The sequence below is a fragment of the Lepisma saccharinum genome, chromosome 14, assembly GCF_977018435.1.
Source record: "Lepisma saccharinum chromosome 14, izLepSacc3.1, whole genome shotgun sequence".
In the NCBI taxonomy this organism is placed as follows: Eukaryota; Metazoa; Arthropoda; class Insecta; order Zygentoma; family Lepismatidae; genus Lepisma; species Lepisma saccharinum.
The window spans coordinates 51,778,041-51,804,056 of NC_139242.1; the positions used below are offsets into that span (position 1 = coordinate 51,778,041).

At 37.4% G+C, this 26,016-nt stretch overlaps 1 protein-coding gene across 2 annotated transcripts in view; it reads right to left on the bottom strand.

The window, feature by feature from the left end:
* The window catches only part of Syx6 (Syntaxin 6), a 113,456-nt gene extending 87,440 nt beyond the window's left edge, over positions 1 to 26,016 (bottom strand). Inside the window, exons 1-2 of one of the 2 annotated variants that reach the window (XM_083135583.1) lie at positions 25,880 to 26,016; positions 11,144 to 11,313 (exon numbers count right to left, since the gene is read on the bottom strand). In XM_083135583.1, the coding sequence (XP_082991709.1) occupies positions 11,144 to 11,313; positions 25,880 to 25,944 (235 nt within the window). In that variant the 5' untranslated portion in view covers positions 25,945 to 26,016. Of the gene's footprint in view, positions 1 to 11,143; positions 11,314 to 12,721; positions 12,948 to 25,879 lie in introns of those variants that run through there. The other variant, XM_083135584.1, reaches the window with a different exon arrangement.

The window sequence follows — 26,016 nt, forward strand, 5'->3', positions numbered from 1 at the left end:
GAGATTCATTGAGTCCAAAGTTTATGCTGCGAAAATAAGGACGATTCCTGAATTGAAATAAGAAATTCAAGAGTTATCGACGTCATTGAGCCGCAGTTATACGAGAAAGTGATTCAGAATTTTGTCAATAGAATATGAGTGTGTCAAATGCGTTGTGCAGGACATTTGTCACATATCCTATTCCACATTTAATGGCAATGTTTACCCTTTCAAATAATGTAATAACTTAGACAACTTATAAAATGTTTTTTCCTTAAATTAAATCCTGCGTTTCCCTTTATGTGCCTCCACTGGGAGTCGAATCCAGGAATAACTAAATAAAATAAAATACTCGAAATTTAGAACGACCAAATTTTAAGTTTGTCTAATATTATCCTCAGGGAAGAAAAAATACGCACTGCGCTCGATATATATCAATCTTTTTTTTCTGCTCTCAACTGGTAACATTTTATCAGTTTTGGTCACAAGCTAACTGCCCTGTAAAAAAACTGCGGGACTTTCCCCGTCGTCATGAAGCAGAGAGCGTGTTTTTCAATTTTTAATAGTGTTTCCAGGGATTGACGAACACATTCGACAGACACGTCAGGGATACGAGTAACCTTGGTGGGAAAGTGACCGTGACACATACGTAAATGTTACAGGAACAATACTGGGGCATCGTATGCATCGTCACTTCCTTTTCCAACGAAACACGCAAACCTTGGCTGGGATGCTAAATTACTGAAATCCAGGTTCTCGGGGAAGCGTTTTACTTCTAAAAGTACTGTGATCATATGATTCATTGCAGCACAGAGCCTGGATTATGACGTCAAAGGCATGTGCCAAAACAAAGAACGGTTACACCAAAATAATGTATCGAAACAGAACTGATGTTAACATACCTTACTCTCGTGATGTTTTGGCATCACTGAAGCTCAGATTCTCCTCTAAATGCATAATTTGTTCTTGTGCGTAGATTCGTATACATTCAGTACAAAAGTTCATTCCAGGGTAATGCAACCATTACATGTGAATTTTATTGATTGAAAGGACAGTCAAAACAAGTGAAAACTTTTTTCATTATATTCCCTTTTCTCGTGCTAAATTAAGGGTCTACGGGGAGGAAGAATGAGAAAATAAACTTGAGAATTTCTTTCATATTTTAAGTGAACAGACTTTACAACATAATAAATTCCTACACTGAAATGTGTCCTAATACGTTCTTGCGAAGTTGAGATGTTTCCTAAATAAATGTTATTTTTTCTGCCAAAAGAAAAGTGATATCGTGACTGTAAACAAGCTGAACAAAGAATTCTTAGCATGTTTTATGTTCTGAAAAAACAGTATCGTATAAATATACAATACCATTAGTTTCTTTTAATGCAAAAAAAAATATGCAATTCTCAGCCTGTATTAGGGAAATATGAATTTCTAGATGAGAGTTTGATTTTAACTATTTTCAATATTATAATACAATACAATGTTTCATTTCTAATTTTTTGTCTATTATTGTGCCCTTTTGGGTAATTTTTAGTGCCTAGACATCATACACACTTTAGGTACTTATTAACGAACGGCAACGAAAGTACTAATTTTTACACAAGCCACGCCCAACCTCTGTGGTGGACTGGTTAGCACAACACGCTACGACGCCAAGAGTAATGGGTTCGAATCCCGAACTGGGCATGGGTGGGCTTTGTGAGTGTCCCTTCCAGGGTTGTTCCTGGACCTCTAACAACCCTAGTCCCTTCATCAATGACATCATATCACCACTCATTCTCAGCTTCGCGATTAGCCAGAAGTGACAGAAAAGCGAAGTAAAGTAAACAATTACGCAAGCCACCTAGATCTGAAACACTACTGGAATAAAGAAGCTACATCTTATTGTAATAAGCTCGTATTTGGTGCGCCACCCTTACAAATTTTACATATATTGTTCTCATAGTTTCACAGATATCGACCGACACACGACCACCACATGAGCCTCGCTGGTAAGTGCCAAATAAAAAAAAATAAAAAGGACCACACTGACATGCCTTGAATGTAAACGGAATTCACGTTCCCATTTCATTATCGTCTGACAAATGTCCCAAATTGGGATTACTGTGGCTTCAAATCGGTGAAAGCGAAAAAATCCAATATCCTATCATGTGGTCTCATCGGTGGTCGATAGCGCAATCAACCTCAGATCTTCAGAAGCCCGGCCGGCATCTAATTTATGCCAGGCACGCGGGTCGATGAAATGATAGAGGGCAGTTTCCATCAGAAAAAAAAAAGCACGGATCTTCCTTCCATCTACCGGTACGAGAGAACCGAGTTCGCCTGCACTCGCTGCAGCAAACCTCGTGAGTTGGCAATAGTGGCGGTTCTAGCTCAACAAACTTTGCCATTTCTTTTTGAGTTGATATGGTCATTCTTTTCCTTCACAACTCGCGATGATGTAAGAACAAAAGAACCTTATCAGAACCCGAATCTTAGAGGGCCCAACCATGAGTTGGACACCTAACGTGCTCGGCTTGGATACACTCGCCACGACAGAATACACGAAATCTGCGCTTGTGGATCTGTAGGTTTCTTAATAACTTGTGTTATACCGAAGCCCGAAGGGTTTTCTTGATTGGCGGGTGTGCTGAAAGTAAAAATATATAGTTTTGCTATATGTGTGTTATGTTTGTGACAAAAAAAATCCCAATGGTACGGTGTTTCTGACCTAATTAAAAAAGCTATAAAACATCAGTCTTCCCAACATTTATTGCAAGGTGAGGCATCTCATTGGCTAGTTTAAACACGCATGGATCATGTTTTATCGGAAGCTGGCCGACTTCAGGCAGTAAAACACACGTTGTATTTTCAAATAGACAATACTTATGTCGATCGACTAATTCCATAAACTTGGCCTTCCCACCCGAAATGCTCATACATACACCCGAAATGCTCATGTACATACCCCCCGATTTAAACATACGCGTTGACTGATTGACTTGGTTATGTTCTTTCACTTTTCTGTCGTTTTCGGCTAATCGCAACAATGAGGTGATGAAATTGATGGGCACTCGCAAAGAAAACCCATGACCAGCCCGGAATTCGAACCCGGGACACCTGGCGTTGTAGCGCTACGCAAATCACTCCACTCTGCCTTTCAACAATCCAGCTAATCCTTGAGAATTTTCCTAATACACAGAATAAGGTGAATAAACCACACAAACAGATCCAACCTTCTCGGAACAGCTTTTGCATGTCACTCATAAAAGAACTTGAACAGGAACCTCAACACAAAAATCGTGCAAGAGACAACCAGTTTCTCACACGACTGAAGTTGGGTTGCATACACTGCAGGAGACGAAGAAGATCGAACAGGCTACATCGCTCCCCTTAAAAATGCTATACTCTCCTCAGAGGATTAGAAAGGGTTTGTTGTAATTTATGCTATCTGGGCTATGGGAAGAATTTTGACGAGAAATCATTTCAGTGTTGAGAGTTGCAGGAGACAAAAAAAGGAAAAACTAAGCGTCTGTTCCCTGGACTTAGAAGGATAGGTCGGGGGAAAATATAACGCGTGATGGTATAGCTGCTTTATTGCAGTGTGGAATTCCCCAAACACAATATTTTTGATTTGATTTGCTTTATTTTACTTCGCTTTTTGTGCCACTTTTGGCTAATTTGCGAAGATGATGATGAGTGATGATATGATGAATGGACACTCACAAATATACATGCCCAGGCCAGGATTCGAACACGGGACCCCTGCCCAAACACAATCTCTAATCCAGCTTAAAATTTTGCATCTTTATAACGTTTGCCAGTACCGTGAGCTGCTTTCATGTCGGCATCCATTCCCTGGGGATGGAAACTAAAGAGTGATCCTAAGGATAAACATGCAATGAATAGGGATCGGAAGATATGACAAAAAAATGACCTTAAAATAATTTTTAGATTACCTAAAAATAATTTTCGCTCCTCCTAAAATGAAAGCTTGATTTCATAAATTAAGAGAGAGGAGTGCAATATTTCGATAAAACTTGTTGTTTGGTGGTTTAAACTACCGAAGCAAATGGGAAAAAAGAAATTAGTGCTGATGTAGTTTTATTTTCATTTTTACTTCAAATACGCCGAAAGATTTTCTAAATAAAATATAGTTGTGTTACACGTGTATCAGATTATAATTTCTTGTTGTAACTGAAACGACAGTAAGGGAACCTCAAAATATTTCAAGTTTGGATTGATCATATTTTGGAATGGTGTACTTGTTAAGAATTTAAAATATGGTAATTACACTAGCAAATATATGAAACAGGGAACGTGCAAAAAGACACATCAACAATGATTTTAAAATGCAACAAAAACAACAAAAAATACTGAAAAATAACCTAAAAGTATAATAGCCAGGAAATCCAAAACAATGCAAAATAAAAATGACGTTTTCTTTTTCCAACTGCAGAGAAACGGACTAACATCAGATTTAACATTGTCTTCAAGACTCCAGCAAAAAAATACTTTTCATCAATTTCCTAGGTTATCATGAAGTTCTTGGTCAGCCCTTGGGGGTAAAGGCAGCCAGAGCATGGTGCTCATCACATCACTTCAAGATGGCCAGGATCAAAGAATGTGTGGGGCGCTACACACACATCCCACATATATGTCTCATGATGGTGCAAAGTGCACGAGGAACTTGCTCTTTTGCCTACATTGTACCAACAGTTATTTCCAATGTTTACCCAACAATGAGAAAGTGATTCAAAATCAGGTTTCAAAACTCTACTTTCTCTTCTTAAAACCACATTCAAGTGTATGCTGTAAATTCTTGAATGCAAAATCAATTATGTGTGGCAGTGTTCATTTCTGCTCATTTCACTCACAGCATATTCTCCACATAACATAATATTTTTTTTGTTAATTAAAGTAAAAATTATTTCTAACTTGCAGTTACTTGCCAGTCTGTTTTCAGCAGCCATGGATGATTGATGCTTCCTTAAGGGTAGAAAAAAAGACTGTTGGTTTTGTGAACAGAGATGCAAGTTGTATCTAATGCATGCTGAAAGGGAAAGGGGGTTAGTTTAGCAACAAGAATTATTTATCTGATCTTGTATTGCCAGAATCGAGAATGATGGCTACATAAAAAAAATCTGAGATATTCAAGCTTCTAATCATGCTTAAACACCATCTACGTATCCAACCATTTTTTAGTACAATTGGCCTAATGTGTAGGGTGATCATACGTCCACTTTTAGAGGCGTGTCCTGGCCGTCCCATCAATATTATCAAATACCATTATTTGTCCCATTTTATAAAAGTCTAAGAATTAGATTGAAAACCAAATGTAAATTTGAGAAATATTTCATGCTAAAAAAAATGTTGATGGAATTTTCAAACAAGCATCATCGCAACACCGTGGCAAAACAGCTGGACTGCATTTCAAGCACTTCATGACAAAGTGTTCCATTGATGTCGAGGATGTTCAAGCAGACAGCAGTTTACTGTTTAAGTTAGCTGAGGCGCGAGTTGTATTGCTTTGTGAATGAATAAGCATGGCGAAGAAGCGTACATGTTGTTTCAATACAGACATGCAACAACAGTTTCAATTCCTGCATCTTGACACAAACTCAAAAGACTCCTTGTGTCAGATTTGTGGGGAGTTTTGTAAACAGTTGGCGAAGAATAGAATTGTTCTCAAGAGGACTAGTTCTTTTAATAAATACTTCTGGCATTCCTCAACTTCAGCGTAGGACTAACATCAAAGGTTGATCAGAAGGACCAGAAACACTATACCGAGATTATAATATTAATAAATACCTAAGGAGAACGGGAGATCATAATTTATTGTTTATGATGCATTATTTATGTGATCCACACTTTAATAAATAATAATAATACATTAATAGTAGATATCAATACTTTTATAATTAGGCCTAACCGATTGAGGAGGAGATAAACTGACCTCCTTGGGATGGCCCATATTTTGGGTCAAAATATTATGGTCACCCTACTAATATGCCAACCACCTCTGGTTACTTAGGTTTTGATGAACAACTGTGTACTGGGAAATTGTGATGCATGATAAATCTCCACTTTCTATATGTACTTTCGAAAATTCAATTTTCAGAATCCTAAACTATCAGACCTAAATAAAATAAATTGGGCTGCACAATAAAAATACTGTACCATTCGAAGCAGCCAAACAAAATGAATTATAGATGCAAGACTCTCGGGAGGAAAGATTTAAAACTGGATGTCAATAGACACTTAAAACATCATGTTAATATCAAAAATACTTACAGCAAATTTATTGATAATGGGAAATAAATTATCAGCTTCAAGCACTAAAATGTTTACATAAGCAAATAAATTTGTTCCCACAGAAAAAAAATGATTGATTGATTGATTTGCTTTATTTTACTTTGCTTTTGTGCCACTTTTGGCTAATTTGCAAAGATGAGGATGAGTGATGAATGGACACTCGCAAACACCCAGCCTTGTCAAAAATCAATCATTGTGATAAAATGTAGTATTTAATGTTGTGATTAATTTCAGTAGCAGTACTTGTGTGTTTTTGTTACTATCATAGAATTCAATGCATAAGAAAGAATGCACAGACCAATTTTATTATGGTTGGTCACATGACATCATTCTGGTCACCAAATTAAATGGCAATGACATTGATTGATAGAATTCCTCTCTCCCCTCTCAAGGTTTTGGGCATTGGGATAATTATGCACACATAGATATACAGTTATATGTATGTCAAGGTGAAGAGAAAATAATATGTATAACTGAGAATTACTTGTAAATGGGATTTAGATAACATGTTGTATTATTAAAATATTTTCAGTTACAACATACAGTATAAAATAGATATAAAGTTTGATTCTTAAGCACATTACATTTGCCATAGTTTTATGTCGATTAGAGTCTTATACTTCCCGTATAAATTTACTTTCTGGTGAAGCATATAACTTTTTCTCTTTTTGTTCAACATGGCCGAGCAGTAGCAACTGAAAACTTTCACTGAAGGAACCGTTGTTCTGTTTCTTATTATGGAACATAGTAAATCTCAGCTATCAGCATATTTTTAACATGTGTGCTTTCTTGTTCACAATTACATACAAAATAAAATTGGTATAGTGTTCTGAACAACTGCAACAAATCTTTCTCCTCTGATTTCATGTTGCCTCTCCTTACGTTCTCTGTGACACCACCCTGCTGCACTCATCTTTCTCGCAACTCGAGACCAACCACCGTCATGTCCACCTATCCTGTTTCGTATTCTTGTTTTTGCAACAACTTTTGTATGCTTCTATAAGATTGTTGTAGCTTGGTTACGTACAAATAAACTGTATTATATGAAAATTAGTACGTGCAACACAGAATGACGTATAAATGCATTACGTAAAACTAAGTTATGTATAAATCAGTCTCAACTGTATTGCCCAATGCTTCAAAAGAAGCTGCTGGAATCCCTCCTTAGTGGAAACTTTTCAAATATTACACTGGAAATGTCAATAGTAATGACTCATTACAAATGCACATTCGTGATAAAACTTCATCTAATTGCCAGTGTTCCGCTGGAGGTCTGTTTTACTGGAGAGGCCCTCGCCTCCCCCTAATTGCTCTGGCATTGAGATTGAGCACCAGATTCCACCGCAATAATCTTGAAGACATGGTAATGGTTCTGAATACTTAATGATTTTTGGCAAATTATACAGGAGTATTAGGAAGTGCTTTAAAATGCGGAAATGACTGCAAGGAAGTTTGAAGCTTGGCAGCACATTTAAAAGCTTCACTAAGTATTAGCTGTCAGGTTGCTTGTGCAAGTAGCATTCTTTGTTTGTGATCGACTTGGACAAGAGTTTTTGCAGATTTCCATGTGAGACTCGAGACCAGATATTACGTGAACAGGTGTTTAAAGCAATTAAGGGTGTTATTATAATGCTAAGAGCCACAAGTCTGACCTGCCTAACCTAACAATGAAAGCATTAGCTACGAAATACCCCTTCAGAACCCATGCACATGAAATAGATAGCAGCAGCAGTCTGCAAGTGAAACTGCAGTAAGTGAATGGCCACTGGCAAAAAAAATCATATGAAAAGGAAAAATCGTTCTCCAAAAAGGGCAGGAAATAATCACTAAGACCCTGAAGTGTGTGTTAACAAACATAATTAGAAATCGAACCATGTAAAAAATGCCTGTGCAACATAACTTTGGAATTTAACAATTGCAACTCAGGCCAAAGACAGTGCTAACACTAAACTTGTATCTCTGCTGAAGCTGGCTTGATAGCCCTATTCATATATTAATGGCAAAGACGAACATTTGATACCGGACTAATATGTAGGTACCATTTAGGTGTCAAATAACTAGCAAAGTACACAAATCACAAATTCATTAGCCAATAATTATACATATTGTATGTATGTGTGTATATATATATAAAAACACAGGAATAGGATGAGAAAGAGTACCAGAAGGGTAGATAAACACTAATAATGAAGGAGACAGTAAACACTTACCATAGGAAAAGAAATAGTTTGATATTTCGCAACCTAGGTACACTTCAGTGGCGTAGCGTGACTCTATGAAAGGTGTAAGGCTTCCTTAGATAAACCTGATCTGAATATTGAATAAAGAAAACCCAAAGATATCTTAACTAAATATAATCTATTTGAATGTAAGTCATGCACGGGCATACTCAATTTCAAACATAAAATGCACACAATCTATGTTAATAATAATAGCATATGTATGTATTACTTAATGAAAATTCTCATTTATACTGTAACTCGATCCGATCACGTCGTCGTAGAATCGGGAGTTTCTGGTCAATTTCTTTAGCAGCTCCTTTTCAATGGATATCAGTCCCATGTCAGATTTCCTTGCCTGAGTCTGTTTGCTGCTTTGAAATGTATGAATCCTCTTCAGTGCAGAAAACGACCTTTCCACCGACGAGCTTGAGGAAGGAACAGTGAGGAAGAATTCTGTTAGTTTGTAGACTTGTTCAACAGCTTCATTCAAATGGGTAGTGCGCAGGTACTCATGAAGTTCAAACACACTCTTTACTCGATATTCGGCTTCAGAATAAATTACCTATAGCTCAACTTTCAACTGGTAGCAATTGACAAATTTCGCATACAGCTTAGTTAAGCACACAAACTCTTCTTCTGGAAAGGCCATGTCATATTTTTATTCTTATTATTCTTTTTCTTTCACTAAAAAGCCATTTGTGGGAAATGCAAATGCATTCGAAAATATTACTCATTATCATGGTTACGATATTTGCGCACATTTTGAAAAGCATATCAAGCAACTTAGACAAAGGAAATGGTAAAAAAAAAAATCTGTAAATCATAACGCTAAGTATTACGCGCATGCTTTTAACATTACGGGCAACTGGGATGCACGCGCCTAACTTTGCGGGCGCTGCCGGATCTAGAATTGCCAGACATTCCTCTTTTATCTTTAACTTCGCTGCTTCTAATGAAGGTAATATCCAACATTAAACCATCTCTTTGTGAACTTAATAGTTAGTTTACACATTTAAAATGACACCCGTTTTGTTAGCTACACCGTCCGTCAAGCATTGTTGAAACAACACGGGAGTCGATTTTCTTGGTTCTCTTTTGACCGTGCAAACAGACGCAGCGGGGACAGAAATCTCGCCAGATAGCACCCACTCGTAATGCGCATTACAGTGCGTGAGAATCGGGGCACCCTGTCATTGGTTGAGAAGATACTACGTAAGCATGGGCGAGTCCAAATCATTTCTTCCATTCACCCGCACGTAAGTCCTCTCAACAGGCCTTACAGAGAAACAACTCGAATCAAAACAAGTCCTCAATTGTTTCGTTAAAAGTTCTACTTGAAGTCTGATATTGCTATGTGTGTTCAAGCAATAAATACGGGAATGAAATACGTTTTCTTCAATAATTTCAGCTTGTAAGGTGGACTTACAAGCCTTACGTGGACACTACACCACTGGTACACTTTGTGTACTTTGTAACCACGAGCTCTTTCTTCTCTGTTGAAAATATATATATATAAGTAGCCGAAAATTGTGACCCGGTACATTCATTAAAAACAACAGTTGCAATTTGAGACTTGTGATTCTTAATTTCAAACACTGCAAAGGAACTCTAAACCAAAGTTTTCGCTCAAAATTGGAAATTTCAGTATTTGTGAGATTGTACAAGTTAAATCATAGATTCCATTTTCTGTGATATGATGATACATGATAGCAACATGTGAACCCCACATATGCCTACTCCATGTGAACTTTTCCACACATTCCTTTTCAGTCTAATTCTGTATAAAAATAGGAAAATGTCTATGTAGTAGCTGAAATGAAAGAACCTTGTTGTCATAAAAGTGTAATAAAATATCTCAATGGACTAGGCTTGATTATGTAGAAAACCCGATGTACGAGCATGGATCATAGATTATCCATCTAGGGGGTGCAAGCTCATGTTTATGGGGGCTGTAAGGGTAAATTTAGGGACCACATCGGACCTTTGTGAAAAATTTTAGGGCAAGTTGAGGAAATTGGGGGGGAGGGATAAGAGACATTGTGTATGGGAATAAGTGTTCTCAGCAGCCGGTTACTAAGACAGAAGAGCAAAGGAAGCAATCGACATTGCCCAAGAAAGGAAGAAATCTCAACAGGAATGTGGGACTACTGCTCTGTCACACCTAGACTCCCCTTCTCTGTAAAAGCACAACATCTGCCAATAAAACGTTGGGATCCAGAGAGAACCAATCACAGGACAGTCTAAGCCTGTAGCCCCTTCCTCTTCTCTTAATGCAGTCATAACAATATGTACTGATAAGAGATCATTGTTCAGTGTTTGGGTTCTTGCGTTGTGACTAGCTTCATTACAATTGCAAAAACAGTCATATTTTGTCTTGGATAAGACTTGATAGTCGGCAAGTTCTCCATCCAAAAATCTCCTCCAACTAAGTCCCTCCTTTCTTAAAAACCATCTCTGTATAATTATAAATCTAATTATCAAGATTTGCATGAAAATCATCCTCAGGATAACAGAACAAAGCATCAGTTGACATGTAACAGAGTCTCCTAAACTGTGATACTAAAGTAAGATACAGCATGCATTTGATACTTACGTACTGAAAAATTTGAAAATGATGAATATATTACAACAGCATGTAAAAAGGATATCAATTGTATCTTCGAGGTCTTCCAGATCCCATTCAATGCTACGGAGGGCATTCCGCAATTCTGTGGTTGTCCACTCCAACTCATCCTTAGAAACAGTTGCGGTGTCATCCTGCAGCTCCAACCAACGCCGGTACAGACCACGTGTCTTATTTAAAGCTTTACAGACCTCACTGAAATAGATAAACAATGCTTCAATTTAATGCAAACACTGAGAAAAACATAACAATAAAAATCTGACTCTATAATGAGAGCATTATCTATATCAGTCTTAATCTTGGAGGCTTATGCTGAACTTTCCAGGGTGGAGCAATAAATTATGCTATATAAACCATAAATTGTGGGTTTGTGAATAATTTTTGGGGAGTGTTGGAAAAAATTTACAGGTGCCTGCTCCACATTAGTGTAAAACAGAAATATAAATGGTTCCACAAGCCCTTCCCCTCCTTTCTCTAATAATGTAGAAACGAAGTTAGCTATTTAATACAAAATATACAAAAGTCAGCCAGCAAACGGTCAGAGCAGTAAAAATATTTAAAAACAATATGCTATGTGTACAGTGCACTAAGTTCAAGAATTGAAACAAAACAAAGAAGAAACTTTTTAAACTTACACTAGCATAGAAATATACAATTTAAGTGCACAAGATGTAAAGTGAATGAATAGTGACGGACAATCTATCTTTGTACTTGACTATACACTATACTAAGCCCTTCCCTTATGCTAATTGCACTTAGAAAGTACTGCACATTTGTCAATGTTTTCTGTACTCTTTGATTAATTTCTACCTCTACATTAATCGTAACAATAAAGATAAATGAGTAATATCTGACAAGTGTTGTAAATGTGATATTATGCCATTCATGTTTGTTAATTTTCTTGGCACACTGATAATCCTAGACTTCAATTTACATCTTTATAAAATATGAATCAAACCAAAGAACATTAACTACACAATTCCAATTCTTCTGTACATCTAACACCATTCACAGCTATTCTAAATAATATGCACCCTGCAACTTGGAAATGACATAAATCAGGCACACAAAAAGTAAACTTTGATCTGTTCATCTGGCCCTTCGTTGATGCCTTTGCTATAAAGCTATGTCAAAATAGGTAGGCAATCTAACAATGCAAAAATTATTTTCCATAGAATAGATCCACCCTGCATTACTAAATTTAATTCTGCAATAGCATCGAATTCCAATCAAATCACGCTTTGTGGGTACTACCAGAACATTCCAGAGTTTGAGCCCAGACGAAGGCACAGGTAACAATTTCAATTTTCACCTCTTTAGCCTCCTCATAGCTGGGCCAAATACCTTGTTCGTACATTTTAATTATAACTTGTTCTCAAAAATTCCAAAACAAATATTGGTACGGTATCTCAAAACAATCTGACAGCCCTTCTCAAGCATGTTGTACTAACAAGTAACGGCATGTTTTCGTTAACAAAATTATTGTTTGTTTCTTTAATTCACTTCTTCTCCATTTCACGTTCGAGTTTTCTTCATTCTTATTTTTTATTTGTATTACTTATTTTCTAAGTTTTATTCGACAATTCTAGAGTTTAATACTTACTCCTTCACTACAAAGAAAGGGTCTTCGAGTGTCATGTCAGCTACCACTTGCACTCATAAGTTGGATTTATACCGCAAAATTCACGCACAACAAACACTATGTAACTAAATTCACTATAATCGGCAACATACATTGGCCCACCGATAACACTCCCCCTTTCACACAGCTGTTCTACCATACACTAACACAAGTGAAGCCGAAGGTTACGATCGAGCGACTGGTCGCCGAACATGACGTCATACCAAAGATGAAGCGCTAACTAACTAGTCAAATGAATAACCAATGTCATAAAGCAACTACTAATGGTTATTAAAGCTTGTATTATAAAAACTTATGCCACTGATTATCCACGACCACGACTTACTTGTATAAACACGAAATACAATGCGTCTGAACATTGTTGCGATAATATAATTCGCATCATGAATAATCAAGGTTGCCATATGTAGGCAATATTTACCATAGCGAAAATGTTCTGCGCTAGCGTAACCCTTGCATAATACGTAGTGCTTTACTTCTCTATTTTCACATTTTGATTTCACATAGAAATATTGTCCCAGAATAAGTATCATCAATATTAATGCCAAAGGAACAACTGAAAAAGTAAAATGTACAGTACAAGGAATAAATAAATAAATAACATGTCTTTCGAGGCGAAGATATAGTACAAGCAATGCAAGCACTGCTTGCATTATTCGAATATCATTTAATGTACTTAATGTTTTAGCCTTATTTCGTTTCCATCGCACTCGATTTCGCGAAAAATTACGGCCGCAAACTCCCTCAGCAGCTCTGTAGCAAGCACCAGCCTCAATGCTTGCGGCTGCTCTGCGGGAATATAACGCACCCGAAGGAGTCACATGGCGAAGCATGAAATTCGAGTGGAACCCGTCCACAACGCTTACACCAAAAGCTCTGCTTGCTGAGCTTGCGTTATTCCCGAAAATAGCCGAGCTCAACCGAAAGCAGAAGGATATATTGCCACCAAAAACTACGAGCAAAGAATATTTGTCTTCATGAACACGTAAACAAGATCGCGAATATAAAAGTAATTCTTAGTCATAAAATAACTAAAATAAGTTATTATCATTGTTCTAAATTCCATATATATATATATATATATATATCATTTTATATTACAATTTATTTTAGATTTCGCGAATTGTAAAACGCGTAAAAAAAATGGATATTGGGAGTTCGGGCGAGATGGTAAAGGGCGGGGGTTTGTGTTTCCAGTAAGTGAAATGTCTGCACCCCCGTGAAGAGTTTCCCCAGGGAGGGAGGGAAGATTCGACGGACCTTGGTCTGTACCCTGTGTCCAGCTCGGTTCAGCTCAAATTACGTCAAAAGTGTTGACCGCACCAGTGTTTGCAACTGCCAAATTATTTACACAGTAATTCAAGTGAGCTGTTTCACAAATTTTACAACCACATTCAATAAATTGACTGCTTTTGAATAAAACTTGGGGTGAAAATAAAGCTATCTAAAAAGAACTCTCTACTGATATTTACACAGCGCAATTAAATCGTATACATTGTACATATTATGAACACAAGAACATGTTTTAAGTTTTATTATTATGACACAAGTGGTGCTCCCAGGATTTTTTGTAGTAGTCTCCTCATTTTGTCATCTTTTCCTGCCTTTGACTTTCCTTTCCATAGGAATACTGGGCCAAAGGGGGGGCCAACCCTCCCCCGGCCCCGGACACGCCTCTGTATTTCACTTTATTACTTAAATATTATGTATATACTCTTTCTGCTGTAATGATTCTGATTCCATCGCTTAATTTCTATCTCCAAACTGATATATCTTTCCTTCCCATGATGAATAAAATTAAGGAAATAGGTTGGTATCACTTTCGGTCGTTTCAGAGATTTCCAAAGTGATCTTGCGTGGATGCTTTCCAGTTGTGGAAAGAGCATGGGAGTGTCTTCACGTTTTGAGAACCTTGAGGACCTAAGATTTGTTGAATTGTTCGATAGCGGGAAATTTCCTATATATGTAAAGGAGTTTGGAATTTATTGTGGTGAGTACATCGTCTATGCATGTGTTTCTTTGGTTTGAAATGAAATTTTTAAAGTTTGTGTTTAACTTTTTATTTTAATGTTTGACTCCGAATGCGATTTTTAGGGTGCCCACAAATCCTAAATTACAATCACGCAGTGTAAATTAAATAAATGAGTTATTTTACCTAAATCCGTTTGGTCACCGTTTGCCCACATTAAAAAATAATGAACAAATAAAAGTACTAATAAATAAATAAGAAATTACGTACCCCTTTAGTCGTATGCGGAAAGTTCGCATATGTAAGACGTTTACTACCATACGAATAACGTTACCTGGAATTTCGAAAGTAAATGTGACGTTTGAGGATCATATGGTTTATTTTTAGAACCGTCATTTTATTATGATATTTTGACAAATCCAGCGACCGGGCCAATGAGGCTATAAACCTTTAATCCCCCTCTTGGCGTGCCATTGTACTACATGTTTTGTTGTACTGAAACATTGCTTGCCTCCTTCGTAAGACTACGCTTCGCTACTGTCTTTCAGTTCTTTTACTTCCATAAATTACTTTTTGCACTTCAAATGTTGTTGTTTTTTCGATATATTTTCCACAGCATCTTTATCTTAAGAATAATTGTTTTCAAATCGAAGAGATTGATTTATGATCGGAAGTTTGACAGAAGATTAGATAAAAACAGGCTATGAAAAACACTACATAAATTGTTGTAGGCGATTCATAATCGCTACGGATACTTTAATATTTTATGCAGTAACTAACTTATAATAGAATTAACTACATCTTTGTCGTTCCTTCTTTACTGCATCAACACTGAAATTCGAATAAAATTCTTAAGGGAACAAGTATCCATTCCATGTAAAAGTTAATTTTAAGCTTCCTCTCCAGTCTACAAAAAGTGACACTAAAACTTATTTTCTAAGTAATGATTTACTTTTCAGCACAATTTTTATTTTTACTCAAGAAAACTTCGAAGAATCTAGATGGCAGGTCTCTTATTGAGTTTTTGTTTTTCAGTACACTTTATGCACAGAAAGGCTAATCGGGACTGGACCTAGTTTAAAGTGGGATCCGAAACACTGCGTGCCTCCACCGGGTATAGAACCCGGGAGCCCTTGATTACAAAGCAACGACGTAACCAGTGCACCATCGGGGACGCTGTCCCATATTATTTACTATTAAATTGGAATGCAGTAATGGTGCCTAAATTTTATTTTATTTTCAAAAGAGTGCCCCTCTCTCAGCAATAGAGCTTGAACTTAATAATCATTTCGTTCAACATTAACCAGTGTTACTTCCGTGACTGAAAGGAAAATAAATGTGTGAAACACAGTGGACATTTTAATTCGAACTCCAAGAGGACACGAAAACAGTTCGAAATATCCCAAATTCGAATTAACATCACGTCATTAAAGATGTTTCCAAGGGGAATAAATTTCTGTTCGAATTACCAAGTCAATCGAATCTTCCGAGTTAGAATTAAAGAGAGTCCACTGTATATAATTTTCGACTACCGAGGAAGGGGGGGGGGGTGAGGGGCATGACCATTCCGGCGTTGGGTTGCCGGCAAGGGCGCCCGCAGGGAGGGGCCATGTGGGACACTTGCCCCCACCGAGATTCCTGCAAAGAGTTAATGTAATTCGAATGGTGAAATTGTAGCGATATTTTATAACAAAAAATTAATGTTGTTTTCTATGACTTACAATGCCGTAAGTTACAGCAATTATTCCTATTATTTTTATTATTATTTGAAGTAGGGTTATATTTCTTACAGTCTATTTTACACTGTTTATCTAACTATAAAAAACAGCTTTTTGTCAGTATACCGCTATGCAAATTGTATATAGATATCAGTGTTCGGAAAGTTAATTTTAAAATGGTAACTAGTTACAGTTAGTTACTTGCTTAAAAAAAGTAACAGTTACAGTTACTCATTTTAAAAAGTAACTCAGTTACATGTACTTCAAAAGTAACTGTAGGTTACTTTTAGAGTTACTTTCTGCTGAAAATTTTCTTGCAACCAAATTACACAAATCGATCATTAATTGTAATGACATATTTTGTGAAGACTAACATGTCTTTTACTTATGTTACTGGTACATAATATAAGTCTTCGGGTATTTATATTTATTACAAAGTGCTCTCCTGTGCTTTGCGCGACGCCATGAAGGCGTATAGGGGGTGTGGAGTTAGAGCCCCACACTTTTTTGATCATGGTCGAAGGTGGGGCAGATGCGATCAGCACCACTTTCCTGGCATCCTTTACCCCCTCCAGATACCCACTTTATACAACGCTGGGTGGGCGCTGGAACCGCTTCAACAGGTGGAAAAATCTCGATTCTCCCCCACCAAGGATCGAACCCGGGGTCTCTCGCATGGTAGTAAGGCACCCAAACGACTTTTATATATATATATTATATATATATATAATAGTGCCGAAACGAACTCGAATCCGGGGCTCCTGACATAGTGCGTTGCGCTAACCACTTCGCCACGGAGGTTGACCTGAGCTACTGCGACTTAAACATTTGTATTTATTATCATTGTTGTTCTTAAGGACTGTCCATCCATTGGAGTGGGGGGATTCTAGAAACTGTATAGAAAGAAAGAAAGGGAGAGAGATATCACTCACGTAGAATATATTCTAAGAAGGGAGGTCTGTTTCGCATAAAGGGTGTGTCAGAGAGAAATAAATTTGTTGAATAATTTCAAGTGTTTATGAACCAGAAAATGATAAAAATTATAATGTAGTAGCCAGTGGTTCCAAATGAAATCACGTGGAAACAATTGGATTGTTTTCCATTTATATGCGCAATTGCTAGCTCTCGTCTTCTTCATCTTCGTTCATACTACCAGGATTGTTGAATTCTTTCATGAAAACACTGAACTATTGCAGTAAGTCTCTTTTCAGCTTAGGTCTCCCCGATGGCGCAGTGGTAGCGTCGTCGCCTTGTAATCAAGAGGTCCCGGGTTCAATACCTGCTGGAGGCACATAGTGGATCGGATCCCACTTTAAACTACTTTAAACTGTAAGTCAAGTCCCAATTAGCCTTACTATGCATAAAGTGGACTTAAAACACCAATTCAACCAACCAATCTTTTCAGCTTAATCCGATATTATAGCAAAGGAAGAAGCTATCGGATGCTGCTTACAGAAGGTGAAAGTTATAAGGTTACTAAGGAACAAACTACAGACAGGGGCGCCGACTTGTCAAAATTATTGGGGGGGCTCTGATCACTGGGGATCGGGAAAAAAAATTTCCCGTCCCGACTTCGGGAAATTATTTTCCGACTTTTCGGGATCCCGAGCAGTCGGGAAATGCTGAGTGCTCATTTTAAAATGTCGTTATTTCTCGACGTTTTCTGCATTGTCAATTTCTGGAACTTATCGTAAATTGTTAGTTTTTAATCCAGAAATCACTTAAAGTGAAAATGACGTGTAGAATTAGAGATTTTCAGAGCTTCGGGAAATTTCGAACATTTCCCGTCCCGAAAATTTCCCGACTTATTCGATTGATTGATTGATTTATTGTTTTTAAGTCCACTTTATGCACAGTAAGGCTAATCGGGACTGGACCTACAGTTTAAAGTGAAAATTTTTCCCGTCCCGATCCCGTCCCGCACACCCCTGATAAAAGCCCATGAATTCCCATGAATGCAGAATACTAATTGTCCACGGATGGATATGTCACAAGTTTCGTCAACTCAACCATAACAAAATATTCCAGACTTTTAATATCTGCTACCACGGAGCGCAAAACAGATCTCCTTAATATATCAATGATATTTTTCTGAATGTCATGTGAGAGCCATTTGTAGCCCGAACGTCCCATCCACTACCCTAGTTCATGCACATCGTCTTTTGAAACTCTTTTTAGTAAAACTTTTAACAATACTCATAATTACATACTTAGTATATAGTAATAAGTCATGTGTTTTGCTGTCTCCGGTCATAGTTGATGGTTTAGTGGTCTCAGCCCCCCAAAGTTGATGGTCTAGAAAATGTTAAATGTGTTTATAAAGTTAAGTTCATGTGGCACAATTCAGAGTAAACTTTACAAGAGAAGCAAAATAATACATTAGACCCTCTTAAGCAAAATTTTTTGTGGGGCTCGAGCCCCCAAGCCCCATGGAGTCGGCGCCTATGACTACAGAAACAAGAGACACTTCACAGCACACAACTTAACAATGGCAAACTGTCAACAATAGGAAGGAATTCTCCTCCTAGAAGCTTATCTTCTCGCTTCTGGGAAATCCACCCCTCTTCCGAGGTGTGTATATAGCTTTGGAATTCAGGTCTACCAAACGAAAGATGAAACATAGGATAAACCTTGAAATTCCTGGCACCTGGCTGGAGCCTACCGACTGATCACCGCCAGGAGACAAATTCTCTACAACTACTGTCTCTTTTCGTCTTCATCTATTGTTTGCAAGAATTAATGTATCAAAGACGGGTTTTTATATCACAGCAGCAGTGGCGACGCCAGGATTAATCATCTGGAGGTGCTGAGGGGGTGCGGAAGAAAAATTAGGGGGTTCGATGTTGAAAATAAAGAAAGCATGAAATATGCATGCATGTTTTAGCAGAGGCGCAACCACGAATTTTTGTCTGGGTGGGGGCAAGTACCAGGATAAACGTGCCAATAATAATGACATTGTGTTTATTAGTAATACAGTAATAGTATCAAAGACGTTATTCCTCGTAAATCACGCAAAAAGGGGAGAAGTCGATGCTAAAGCATTTATGTTGGACAAACTTTTTGTAATATTTTTTCAATTTCACATTCACAAGCACACAAACTGTATTTTTTTTTAAATACAGAAAATGCGTGACGAATATACTTCTATTTGTACAAATGACATGTATAATTTTCATGTAAAACATATGTTTTACACATATGCAACATAGAGCGACGTAAAAATAAAAAAAATACATATGCAACATGTTAACACTAAATTGTGTACGTATTCAAAGTTTCTTTAATACATATATATATATAACATAATATTTAAATGCATTACATAATCAATTCATCCGCCTCATAACAAACCGACAACAAAAATTATATAAATCTTTCAAATGTGCACGCTTCTTTTCATCCAAAATATTGTTCATGCATTTAAGACCTAACTACTTAGCAGCAGTAACAATCTGAAGTACATAGTTGATCTTACTTTTCTCTCTGGTAATTTACAATGCATTACAGAAAATAATGATATTGCTCGCTTCGCTCGCAAGAACATTTTTAGATCCAAATTATTGCAAACTGAAAACAATATTAGTTTAATAAGGCGCCGCATTCTCTCTCTTATAACGTTTTCATTTAGATTGTTCGCCGCCCCCTAGCTACGGCTCTGAACTTTTGCTAATTTAGGAAGAAAAATTTACGAAATGTATTTTTATTTGCATAACATTTGAAATCCAGGATGGTAATTGCCTGTCTGTGCCCCCTCCACCTGGAGGTGCCCTTGGCCGCCCGGAAGAAAAAAATAAATGATAAATTAACACTAATTCCATCTTGAGTACCATTTTGTCCTGCTGCTCTTAGATTCTGCTAGCCTGGCTTTTATCTTTTACTTCAATGTTTGCCCCCATTGAATTGATTTCCGACCAAGGTTGGAAAGGGGGTAATGCCCCCCTGTGGTTGTGCCATTGGCTATGTTCCGTCTTCCCCAGCTGCTGCGGTGTCAGGACAAAACGTTAAGTGCACACTACAAGTTCATCTTTGTTAAAATACCCTTCTGACCACTATCCCCATCAACGTGCTGTAACATTTGTTCGAGAACTTTGGGCACCTCGGCAAAGTTTGAAATGGTACTTAACTAAACATACGTGGAACATATAGAACGTATTAACAGGTAAACTAGCCATCACGATACAACTCGCGTTAAATAATTTCCCGAGCACGACCTGATGATATCTTGAAATCACCTGAAATTTTTGTTCCAGTGCGACTTGGAGAAAAGAGGAACAATAAAACTGTTTAACAATGTCAAAACTGTCGGCAAATATCGAAAAACACAAACAGGCCACTTAAAAGAAGAAACAATTGTTAACAAAAATACTGACGAAAGAAAAGACAATGGCCTCTGATCTTTATAGAGACTGCCGTCAGTACATGAAAATATTTGAGGCTTCTCTTTCAATGCTTGACTGTTGTATACAATTACAGCGGTCTCACTAAAATACCTAACATTTGGGCGCTCAATCGGAGTACGACAAATGATACTGTAAGAATTAATGTTTTCAACATAGGTTTTGAATAGGGGGTGCTTAAGGGGGTGTGCAAGCAGCCCTTCGCGCCCCCCTGGCGCCGCCCCTGCACAGCAGAAACTAAATTCCAGCTCACTTTGAGTCCAAAATCGCTAATAATTTATGACACTTACATAGCAATTTAAGTGTCGCAAAGTAACTGTAGAAGTAACTGTTAAAACATTACTTCTATTGTAAAAAGTAACTCGGTTACAGTTACTCACTTTTAAAAGTAACTAGTTAGTTACATTTTCTCAAAAAAGTATCTGTTACTTGTAACTTAGTTACTTGTAACTACTAGGTAGTTACTTCCAAACACTGATAGATATACAGAATATGGAAATTACAAATGTATGTAATTTTTAAAAAAAATCATAAGTAGTAGTAGTAGTAGAGTAGTAGTAAATAACAAAATAATAGCAACAATGAAAGCAGTAATAATAGCAATAATAATAATAATAAAAGTTTCTATGACCCCGCACCCCCCTGAGAAAAATCCTACGGTTTCCCTTGGTTGCCGGTGAATTTAATTAACTACTAGGCTATTTAAAAATTGTACTTTGTGTTGGGAAGAACACGCTTGGTTAATGATGTAAATATAAATTAATCTGTACACTTTTAATGCGTGATTTATATTCAAAATCCGAATATGTGCATGAAAATGCCTTATGATTCTTGACCTGACTCAATCTTTTCACGTAGTGTGTTTTGGTCTTGCAGTTCAGGCATTCATTTTTCGTCTTTGAACCTGGAATGCATTTAAATTCCTTGAGTTGACTTCGGGTCCAAGTCACTGGACCTGCACAATATAACGGAATTAATGAGCACTATTTGCCCTAATGGTGGTCGGTTGCATCACATGGCATATTTTGTTCCGCCATTTGCGTGTTTAATTAAGTGGTGTGACGTTAAAAGCCTAGCAGATGTAATTCTTTACGACGCATAAAATACCCGTTACATTGAATCTTAATAACAACACGTTCTACTGTGTAAACACCATCCATATCTATAGGAAACGACTTTCTGTCGTTAGAGCAGTGGCGGTTCCAGGAGGTATTTTATCCTGGTAGACAAGGTTTAATACGGGGAGCAAAATGTGGAGGGGGCAACTGCTCCCCACGTCCCCTAATAATCGGCACTGGCCTTCAGTACTGGCGCACCCATTAATCTTATAACCATCCATCCATCAAAATTATTTCTTGCACTGAACAAATTCTTCCATCACATTAGTTGGTTGCACCTATTGTGAATTCCCCTCATTGCCGGTTGCTCCCAAATGAACCTCCAGCCTAAATAACGAAGGCACTGTATGTATCACCGTTTTTTGTAAACACAGGCAAAGCGAGCCAAATAAACTTCAACAGTGACGCTAAAGAAAAGAACAGTGTTAACTGTACAATTTACATTTTATAACCGAATAGCTCGGTTATTAATAGAGCTAGGAATTTTAGGTGCTGCACCTTAAATTTTTTTGTGTGAAAATGGGTAAAAAAGTGACTTATCCCCAAAATAAGCATGTATTGAACTCTACTGATGGTGTTTCGGTTGCACCTTTTTGCACCTTTTTCACAATCTCAGAACCTTTTCCACCTTTGTCACAATCTCAGAACCTTTTGCACCTTTTCGCCCTTTTTGCATCTTTATAATTTTTTTAAAATACAGCTCGCATGCTGTTTAACCCCACCCACATTCGAGGCACGGCTTCTTGGCACGCGATTCTTGTTTACCGCACAACAATGAATCGGCTTTCTTCAGTTCTTGGACATTAATGTAGTAAGCGCGTGGACTTTAAACAGTGCCAACAATGACGCGTTACAATTGCTAGAAGTTGTGCTCTTTTTGTCCTATGCTGTATTGTTTACGAATTGTTGTAGGAAAGCTGCTTTGTTTTTGTTTCCTTCTCCCGTCTCAGCTAGCAAGGTAACTGCAGTCTGTGATCGACTGATCGATGCATCGGATTTGCTTGTTCACCATGCCAAAACATACAGTAAATGTTGGGAAACTGCAGGACATTGTTAAACAGTTTAGCGGTGACGGCATTCAGAGTGATGGATCTGTTCTGAGGTGTAATGTGCGTGATATTTCTATTGCTGTAGATGACAAACACCAACGCACTCGGGTTGTGCAGCATCTACAAAGTGGGAAGCACGTCAGGAATAAAGAACTACGAGATGGTAAAGGTGGGAAGCGACAGCAGTTCATTGGTGAGGCGCTTGCATCTTCGAGTTCCAGAAATACAAATGATTTTTTTAGTGAGACAGCAAGGACATTTATAGCGTGTGGAATACCTCTTTCGAAACTTAACAATCCTGTCATGAAATCATATTTGCAACAATATACTGGGAAGTCAGTTCCAGATGAGAGCACCTTAAGGAAATCTTACCTTCAACCTCTTTATGAAGCTAAAATCTCGCAGATCAGGCAAATAGTAGCTGACCATCCAGTCTATTTCATACTAGATGAAACCACAGATAGGCAAAACAGGTACGTTTTGAACATTTTAGTAGCACCTCTCAATGGACATCAAGTGAAACCCATGCTTTTAAAAACTTATTTTCTCGGCAAAACAGATAATGCAAGTGTAATGCAAAGTTTCAATGGTGCATGTTCTGTATTGTGGCCGGAGGGCGTAAAATATGATAGTGTGTGGTTAGTTCTTCAACCAAGCATCTTATATGTTAGCTGCATTTTCTAATCTGAAGAATATGTATCCTAACTTAAAACATGTGACCTGCATTGTTCATGCTTTGCATCGAGTTTGTGAAGCTCTTAAAGATGAATATACATATGTGAACGAATTTGTTTCTAGCATTAAGAAAATACTGAAAAGCTCCTTCTAGAATACAGAAGTACGTAGAAATTACGAAACTTCCACTACCACCCTCTCCCATCCTCACTAGATGGGGTACATGGTTAAAAGCTGCAGTGTTTATTTGCAATCATTTCCATACAATATCGAAATTTTTAGATGATTTGCCTAGTGATTCCTCAGCTGTAGAAAAAGCCTAAAAAACTTGCACTTAACCAGGAATTGCAAGATGAACTCTATATTGTACATGGCTTCTCTTTCCTTACTACCGCAATCACAAAACTGGAGGAGCAGTGTCCTGAAAAGGAAGCACAGTGGGCTGTTTTGATGGATGTGCAACGAGAGCTGCAAGGGGTCGGGAAAGAGAAGTTAGAACAAAGTTTAGCCAAAAACCCTGATGTTCAAGAAGTCGCAACCAACAAGGGTGTGGATTACCGGTTGAAAACAAAATACGCACCACTTGTATCTGCTTAGTGACCGCAGATGTAGCCTCACTCAGAGAACATAGAAATTTTGAATGTAATCTATTTTAACAGTTACCTAGATGACTAATTCTAAGCAAGTAAGAAGAAGCATGTTTTCCTTTATATCGCTTTCAAATGTGTCAGAATTTTCTTTGCTTAGTTATATTAAACGATTTAAAACCAGAGAATACTCTGTGTGTTTATCCAGACAAGTTGAATCATATATGTATGCACTGCTCACAATAAATTTTACATCTGAAAATTAGCACCTATTTTAGCACCTTTTTTGTACAAAAATTGGCACCTTTTTTGCACCTTTATTGACAAATTTTTGCACCTAAAATTCCTAGCTCTGGTTATTAAGCTTCTTCAGCACTTTTACAGCTCCAGAAAGAGAGTGTGACGTTTATTTAACTCAATAATGAGTCCCTTCAACTTCATATAAATTCAAGTTCAAGGAAAGTAGGTCAACAAGAAGTATTTACGTTGCAACTTTTTAAAAAATATTTCTTCCTAAAAATCAAGCGCTGTGAACAGAACAGTGTTGTACCACGTAAAAATATGTTCACTTTGAAATATAAAACATTTTAAACAATAAAAGAAAAACATTCAAATGTCAGCTCTGTTGTACGAGTATCAGCAGCATAGGCGTGCTCACAGGGGGGGGGCAAGAGAGTTTAGTTCCCCCTTAATACTCTCACGTAGAAAATTAGTGTACAGGAATTTTATCACCGTTACGGAACAATACGTATTATGCTCTTAAAAAAATAAATATTTTCAAGCCGACAAATGTTCCAAGCAACTACAGAGGGGTGCATTATCTCCTATATATTTATAATTGAAATATACAACTTCGTTCTCTAGCAAATTTCTTGTTATTAACATTCCCACACACATTATTTGTTAGTTATGTTACCTCTATGTATTTTCAGAATAAATTGCTCATACATTGGATTAGAAATCAGTAGCGGCAATTGGGTGCCATAACTGGGGGCAAGGACAGTTTATTTTTTCTGGAAAAGGTGAGAGGTCAACCCCCCCCCCCAAATTGCCGTCACTGTTGTAAATGAATAAATTATGTGTAGTTGTTTTGAATCTGCTGTACGAAACCATGTTTACATGTAAAATAGTCTCGGAGACACAGAGAAGGGAAATAAAGGAAGTGGAAAAGAACATTGGTGCCACGAAGTTTTAATTCTTCTAATACAATGATTTTCGGCGGGTCTGGACACACACTATATAGGGCCCTGTTTCACACCCATCAATACAATAAAACAACATGAAATGAGGTTTCTCTTTCTCCGATTGAAGGAGATATGTTTTTCCACTCTAAATGCTCCAAGTTAGCAACCCGGGGATTTGCTTTTATCCTCCCTTAAATATCACCCTGACTATCATGTAAATCAAACCACTGACTTCGTTCTCAATGAGTTTACTGAGTTTGCATAAATTTACATTGACAATGTAATAACTACCTTACATCGACAGTGATGGCGTGTATATGGAACACTGTTTTATCCCATTCTCACAAGCACAATTAGCCTGACAATGAACTTCAGCTGTCATTCCTATTTTTTTTCTAGTGATTATAAAGAAAAATTCTTACCTTATGTTTAGGTAATGTTCAGCTGTACGTATTCCCAGTTTTGTACCAGCAACTTTGTGAGTCATTTCAAGTTTACCAAAATCAACTTGTTAAGTAGCTTTGTCAACCATGCAAGCCTTACCTTACAGTCTTGCTTG